Source organism: Orycteropus afer, unplaced genomic scaffold (genome assembly GCF_000298275.1).
Source record: "Orycteropus afer afer isolate SDZICR_OR568_19922 unplaced genomic scaffold, OryAfe1.0 scaffold00214, whole genome shotgun sequence".
Classification (NCBI taxonomy): Eukaryota; Metazoa; Chordata; class Mammalia; order Tubulidentata; family Orycteropodidae; genus Orycteropus; species Orycteropus afer.
This window is the reverse complement of record NW_006921801.1, coordinates 4,347,257-4,355,455: the sequence shown is the minus strand read 5'-3', so window position 1 is coordinate 4,355,455 and position 8,199 is coordinate 4,347,257. Positions and strand designations below refer to the sequence as shown.

Sequence of the window (8,199 nt, the reverse complement as noted above, 5' to 3'; positions counted from 1 at the left end):
TTTAATTGTGATTTGGGTGAAAATTTACAGAGCAAATTCACTTTCCATACAGCAGTTCACATACACTTTGCCTCATGACATTGACCACAATTTACCATGATGCAACAGTTCCCCTCCCACTTCCTACCGATAATTAGCTCTTCCCTGTGTCCATCCCTCCATGCATTCCTGCCCCCTGAGCTGTCTCCCGGTGCATAAGCAGCCCTTCTTTCTCCTATGATTGTTTTCTCCAAGGAGTGTACCTACCTCAGGTAAATGTTCAACTCATATGCCTGTCTTTTGCTTGGCTGGAAGCCACAGGTGTGGGTTTAATTCCAGACTTCACAGGCAGCTTGGTGCCATGGTCTCAGTGGATCCATGAGGTGGTAAATCTTTACAGTAGTAGATTGCCCAGTCTTCCTTCTGTGGAGTGGCTGGTGGGTTTAAACTTCCAACCTTCTGATAAGCAGTCAAATGCCTTAGGCACTATGCCACCAGAGCTCCAAACAATTAATTATGGAGCCATCATAAATGATAATTATGATTTCCAGTATCAACAGAATTATTAGAGCAATGGACTATCCTTTTAGAAAAAAATTATTAGATCTTTCCCTTCACTGTAAACACAGACGTGTCAGATGGATTAATGATTAAATGTGAAAAGTAAACTCATAAAACTATTAAAATAGAGGTGAGCATTTATGTAATCATGGGGTAGGGAGTACCTTTATGAGCCATAAAGGAAAACATTTTGACAGATTTGAGGACATAAAGGTTAAAAGGTTTTCTATGTTAAAAACCTTGAACAAGATTAACAACTAATTACATTGGGAAAATTATTAGTGCAGCCCATGAAAATAGGGAGGGAGATTGATGATAGGCCATTTCATTCCCTGTTGGTGGGTATATACATTGACACATTTGCTTTATGGACAATTTGGTTTTATTTATTTTCAGAAAAAGGTGTATATAAAATATATCCAGCAATTTTCCTCCTGTGGAAATGCACATAAATGCTGATTTCAGCTAAATGTTCATCATTGGAGAAGATATAAATAAATAATGTTATTATGTAGCTGCTGTGGTCAAACTATATTTATTGCTATGGAGAGATGTCCACAATACGTATTTTTAATGAAAAAAGCAAACAAAAAGTAGAGTGGTGATATAATATATAATTCCATTTGTGTGAGTGTGTGTTTTTAAATATAAATATACCCTCAAATATCTGGAAGGAGACACATTAAACAGTTGTAATTACCTCTAGGAAATTGGAAGGAGTCAAGCTGACAGTCACTTTTCTTTTTTTCTTCTCTGATATTTTCATTTTTTTTTCACTAGGAATACTAGGAAGTATTGCTTACAATTTTTCAAAGTGAAGACATCTCATTGCTGACCCATTATGTATTCTGAATCTGTTTTTAAGTGTCTTCCTGACTATTGGAGAGTTTAGGATTTTGCCTAGTGTTGTGGTTACCTAGTGCCACTCTGACAAGAATATACCACAGATTAGATGGCTTTAACCAACAGGAGTTTATTCTCATACAGTTTTTGGAGGCTAGAAGTCCAAGTTCCAAGTGCCAGGCTCTAGGGGCTGTGTGAAAGCCTCTGGACCTTGGACTTCAGCTTTGCCTCTTGCTTCCGGCCCACTGAAGCTAGTGACATCTCTTCACTCAGCTGCTGGCTGCTGAGACTGACAAGCCCAAGGTCAACAGATAAAATGGTACAGTGCCAATGTTACCAAACAACACGACAGGGCATTGATTCAAGTCCATTTAAAGTCCTGAGATCAGCAGAGCATGGCAGGCTGCTGAAAAACAACTCAGCTACATGCAGGGTCCAAGTGTGCGGTAAGGTAGAGACCATTCCCAAAGCTGTTTCTTATATATGGGAAGCAGACCACGTACCCAAAGCAGCTACTCATCTCACCATGGGGAATAACTACGTTCAGTTGCCCAGCCACTCAACCAGGCCCAGCCAAGTTGACACACAAACTTAACCACCACACCTAGTATCACACCCCTCTAATCTATTCCGTGTTTTGTACCAATCACACTATTTAGACAAATACAAAGCACTGTAAACATTTGCATGTATATTTTGAACTTTTAATTATCCACAATTTATGGAGGTGGTGGAGGCATTATAGAATAATCAGACTAGGTCCCATTTTTACTTATTCTTTATTTAAAACTTTGAGGAAAGTTGTACCTACATTCTGCTAATGTGAAGAGTCAATTTCATATTACATAGAATTTTCTGAGGCTTCTCAGGAAGTCTTACTTGAGCTACATACTTTTTTAAAAAATATATTTTTATTACAGTATTTATTATTTTACAAGTAATATTTGTCTACTATCTAATTGAATATACCATGGACTTCCAGAAGAACAAGCAAATCTGTCTTGGAAGAAGTACACCCAGAATGCTCCTTAGAAGCAAGGGTGACAAGACTTCATCTCATATACTTTGGACATGTTATCAGAAGAAACCAGTCCCTGGAGCACATTATGGTTGGTAAAGTAGAGGGTCTTCAAAAAGAGGAAGACCCTCAAGAGATTGATTGATACAGTGGCAGCAACATGGGTCAAGCATAGCAACGCTTGTGAGGGTGATTCAGGCCCAGGCAGTGTTTTGTTCTATTGTATGTAGGGTCACTATGGGTCGGCATAGACTCAACAGCACCTAGTAACAATAAAAACATCAGTATAAGTGAAATAATACAATGATGGTAAGGGTCTCCTGAGCAACCAGGACTAACAGTTTAGAGCAGCATTTCAGTGGAACTTTTTATGGTGGTGTAGCTGTTCCATATCTCTGCTGCCTAATATGGTATCCACTGGCCACATGTAATTGTTGATCCCTGGACATGTGGCTAGCATGAGTCAAACCAAATTCAGTGCCACCGAGTAGCTTCCAACTCATAGCAACCCCTCCTTGGGTTTCCAAGGTGATATCTCTATGGAAGTAGATTGCCTAATCTTCCTTCTGAGGAGTGGCTGGTGGGTTTGAACTGCCAGCCTTCTGGTTAACAGTCAGATGCCTTAGGCACTACACCACCAGAGCTTCCTAGCATGAGTAAGGAACTGAATTTTTAATTTTATGTAGTTTTAATTGAGATTTAAATAGCCACACATGGCTAGTTGCTATATATAGGACAGAGTAGGTTTGGAGAATATCTTTCAGTGGTTTTCTCTGTGCTCATTGATAGGTACAAAAGAACTGTGTGAATTTCTCTTTCCCCTAATTTCCTAGTGACTTTTGCATTGAACTGGAATTACCTTGTGTGTTCTTTTTCTATTAATCTACTATGCTCTGGTGGCATAGTGCTTAAGGCATTTGACTGCTAACCAGAAGGCTTGCAGTTCAAACCCACCAGCCACACCTTGGAAGGAAGGTTGGGCAATCTACTTCTGTAGTGATAGCACCTCAGAAACCCAAAGAGGGGTCACTATGAATCGGATCCGACTAGATGGCAGTGGGTTTTTTATACTTCAAAAACTTTAACGAATATAATTGTATTGGTCTTTTTTTTCATTATATTTTTAAGGTATATATGATAATTAATGATCCAAGGTAAACAGATCATATTAACCATAAGCTATACCCTTTGTGATATTTATGGCATACTTTGTTGCAGAGATGGAAAATCATGTCCTGCAAGATGAGGATTGAACAATTGAAACAAACAATATGTAAAGGAAATGAAGAAATGAAGAAAAGTAAGTAATTTCTACCTGTACTGGTTACCTAGTGCCGCTCCGACAAGAATATACCACAAGTGGGATGGCTTGAACAAACAGCAGTTTATTCTTACAATTTGGAGGCTTTAAGTCCATGTTCAGTGTGTCAGACTCTAGGAGCTGGGTAAAAGCCCCTCAACCTTGGGCTTCAGCTCTGCCTCCTGCAAGCAGCCCACTGAAGCTGGAGGCTTTTCTTCACTCAGCTGTTGGCTGCTAAGGCCAACAAGCCCAAGGTTGACAAGTAAAAAGGCACGGTCCCGTTGTTATACCAAACTACATGGCAGGCCATTAATTCAAGTCTATTACAAGTCCCAAGGTCAGCAGAGCATGACAGGCTGCTGAACGATGATGACATGGCTACAAGCAGGGTTCAAGCGTACCATAAGCTAGAGACTTCCTCAAGGATTCTCCTTATATACAGAAAGCAGACCATAGCCCTAAGGCAGATGCTTAGCTGCTCACAGTCGATTCCACCATGGAGTTGATTGCCAGTCTCTTCATGGGAAATACTACCACCAGCTGCCCAGCCACTCAACCAGGCCCAGCCAAATTGACACACACACTTAACCACCACACTACCCCCTCCAGTCCTAATTAAAGGAGCCCTGGTGGTGTAAATGACTAAGTGCCAGCTGCTAACTGAAACGGTGGCATTTAGAAACCCACTTCCTGACTTTCTGGAAGGCAGGCCTGGCAGTCTGCTCCTGTAAAGATTATAGCCAAGAAAACCTGTGGGGCAGGTCTCTGTCACATGGAGTAACTATGGCTTGATAGCCTCCAACAGCAACAATCAGCCCTAATAAGGGACTTGTGAAATTTTAGGGATTAAGTAAGCTAGAGAGGCAGAGAGCAGGAAGGAGGGTGGGCACAAGAGCAACTTGGAAAAGCTTACTGCTGGCTTTTCTTCCTTGTAAACCTTGGGATAAGGATTTTTTTTTTTTTTTTTTTTGGTAATAAATACTAGACTAAAATAACCTTCTAACTTTCTTAATGGAAAAAAAAAAAATTAAGGAATCTGTGTTTCCATTTTGCCTTAGTTTCCTGAAGGTTCAGAGTCTACCTTGGCACTCATCATAATCAGCTCACATCAGAAGCACAGAATATTGGCTTTTCCTCCCTTAGTGAGTCTCATGCATATATTAACCTGTATTCATTTTAAATTATATGTATTCTTCACACTTTATCATAGGTGGTTGTCAAAATTTAAGACAGAGTCCTCCTAGAAATACCATATCCTTAGAAATAGTCCATGTATTTCTGAAGATCAGTGTTTCAAATTTTAAATGGGTCACCATCATACATTGTGTATCCTTTTCTTGTCTACTCACTGCTTTCAGAAGCAAGTATTTTATAGTAGGATGTGATGGTGCAAAAGTTTCCTTTGAAAATGTCCTAGTATTTGCTGGTCTGACAGAGCCTGATGGAACCACTGAGACTGTGGCCCCTAGTTGCCTGTTAGGTCTGGAATTAATCCCACTCCTCTGTCTTCCAGCCAAAGGATAGGCATATGAGCTGAACACTTACAGTAGGTAGATACACTCCTTGGAGAGGTCAGTCATGGGAGAATAGAAGGGCTGTGTATGCACAGAGAGACAGCTTGGGGGACAGGAGTGCATGGGAGGGAAGGACACAGGGAAGCAGTAACTATGGGGAGCTGTTGCACTGTGAGAAATTGCAGTTGGTGTCAAGAGACAAAGTGTATATGAGCTGCTGTATGGAAAGTGAATTTGCTCTGTAAATTTCACCCAAATCATAATAAAAATTTTTAAAAAAAAGAAAGAAAATTTCCTAATAAAGGCTTGTGTGGAGTTTCACAGGATTAATTAGCTGGGAAGGACTTGGGTCCGGCGGCAGTATGGTGAACAAGTGCTCAGAGCTACAGAGAACTGATTACCTACTGAGTTTTACATGATTCTTCAAAGGCCCTAGTTCAGTAGCACAGGAACTTGTTACTTAACATTGGTTCACTCTCTTTCCCATCCTGCCATGATGTTCAGACCACAGGTTTGCCATCAGGCATCAGTGAGCCTTCTGAAATTGCTGAATTTACTGAGCTTGTGCATTTTTCTGATGAGCAAGGTTAAAGCTTTGATCAGCTTCTTTTAACAGGTTCTTTACCCCCCCCAAAAAAAAAAAAAATCTGCAGAAAATAAAAAACATAGTTTTAAAGCAGTGGGCCCTGTAAGGATGATTTTCATCCCTAGCAAATCATCAAAGTCACCTGGTGACCTTTTTATAATCTAAAGAGAATCCTGAATCCACTTTAGATTTAGGAATAATTAAAATTTCATGGCTGAGGAGTAGTCAGTGGTTCTCAAACTGCCTGTAGTGAAAAACCAGTTTTTTTCTTCTTTAATTTCTAATCTGTCATAAACTGATACTTTTGTAAAATTCAATAAAAATTAAAATGATTCCACATTTGAATATTAATGTAATATCAAATTATTATAAAGTTTCTAAACACTCATGTTGTATTTTTTTACTTTTCTTGCAAACTGATAACAGTTTGCAGATAGGCCCAGGCCGATAGGCAACACTTTGAGTAGCACTAGTCTGGGTAGTTCTGATGGCCTGCCAGGGTTTGGAACCACTGCTTTTTTAAAATAATCTATTTCCCACCCTCTGTTGTTGTTATGTGCCGTCGAGTCAGACCCGACTCATAGCAACCCCTCCTTGGGTTTCCGAGGCAGTATCACTACAGAAGTAGATTGCCTCATCTTCCTTTCAAGGAGTGGCTGGTGGGTTTGAACCACTAGTCTTCTGGTTAGCAGTAAAGTGCTGTAGGCACTATGCTACCAGAGCTCCCTCCCACCCTCTAGACCAGACAAAATTTTGCATTCAGTTTCAAGGGAGTTAGTAGATTCCAGAAGTTATGCATGGCCCAAAGCCCACAAATTAAGAGCTTGCTACCCAAGTCTATTTCTCTCTCTCTATATATATATTTTTTTAAATATCATGTACTTTCAGAAAAGGGCACAAATTATAACCTGTTGCACCTGATAAATTACTTCTTCAGGATCTTTTAAGATTTCATGGTACAGATACACATAATAGAGTATAATACAGATACATTACACAGCACAGGCAGAGAAGTTAGATTGTATGAAGTTTCAGGGTTGAGTTGATCCATACTGCAATCAGACTCAGAAAGTAGAAGTAGATTATAGCAATAGCATCAAAATGTTTTGGCCTTTAGTAGGGGGGATATATAGAGAGAAAAAGTTAAGCTCTTAAGTGCTGAGTCTATACTGGGTGCAGATTGGGTGACTATGATGATTTCCTGCCACCCACATAACATGAGGTCTCATAGTATTAAATTTGAAATTGTCCTTAAGAAATATGACTACCATATAACTCAGGACATGACTAGACAGATCCATTTGAGCACTTGTAAAGAACTCAGTAGAGATCGTGGAAAGAACTGAGCTCACTGGAAAGTGAGCATGTGGTGGAGCCATGGGACTTAATTTTTAGGGCACTCAGAATGAGCAGGATGGTAAAAGACATGTATCTAAAGAGAAACAAAACTTAAGAAATCTTATAGCTACAACTAAATACTTAGGTTCAGTGGTCCTCAGTAAAAGGGTGGCTTCCGTCCACAGACATTTATTAGATACCTGTTACATTCGAGGCAGACAACGTTTTGGCAGACCTGATAGAAAGAACTAAGAACACGTGCCATAGGAGGGGGAACAACACATTGCCATAGAGTTCCCAGGAGCAAAAAGTCTGGGAAGTGTTCATAGAAGGGGACCTTGCTGAATGAGTAAAATTTAGACATTTGGAAATTAGGAGCAAATAGAAAGCATTCTTGGAGGGATGTTGATTTGAACAATATGGAGATGACTGTTCAGGGAATAATGATTGGTTCATTATCTTGTCATCTATCCATCCATGAGTTTATTTAAGTATTTCTACTTTGTGAAAAAGGACTTGCAGCATCTAGTAATTGAACAAGGCCAGAGTAAAGGGAAATGTGGGCTATATTCCAGTTCGGGAGTGGTTTCAAGGCTAAGGAGTTTGGTGTGTATTTGATGAGCAGTGGATAACCACTGAGCATTTGGGCCACAGTTTGTGAAGACTAAGCCAATGAAGGAGAGCAGGAAAGCTTGGAATGGAGTCAGGCTAGAGGCAGATACGGTTTTGGTGCGCATTAACTAGGATTGTGTTGGTGGAAATGAAAGTCTAAGTGTAAAGAAGTGTAGGCCAGCTAATGGAATTGACCATTAAAGGATTGATTCAGACAGAGAACAGGTCAGAAACAATCATGAAGTAGATAACCTAGCTTAAAATGTCAAGGAGATTTTTCTGGGAAAATAAAGAGCTTGGTTTTGAGTTTGAGCTTCAAACTGGTAGATCCATGGATTCAAGCATAACAGTGATTGAGAGGATGGCTCAGGCCCAGGCAGTGTTTTGTTTTGTTGCACACAGAGTCACTGTGAGTTAGAACAAACTCGATGGCACCTAACAACAACAA

General features: G+C 39.9%; 1 protein-coding gene across 1 annotated transcript in view; it reads left to right on the top strand.

Moving 5' to 3' along the window:
• Positions 1 to 8,199, top strand: part of ATG14 (autophagy related 14) — a 60,939-nt gene that overhangs the window by 28,428 nt on the left and 24,312 nt on the right. The window contains exon 4 of the mRNA XM_007948358.2: positions 3,620 to 3,701. Coding sequence (XP_007946549.1) covers positions 3,620 to 3,701 — 82 coding nt within the window. The remainder of the gene's footprint in view (positions 1 to 3,619; positions 3,702 to 8,199) is intronic.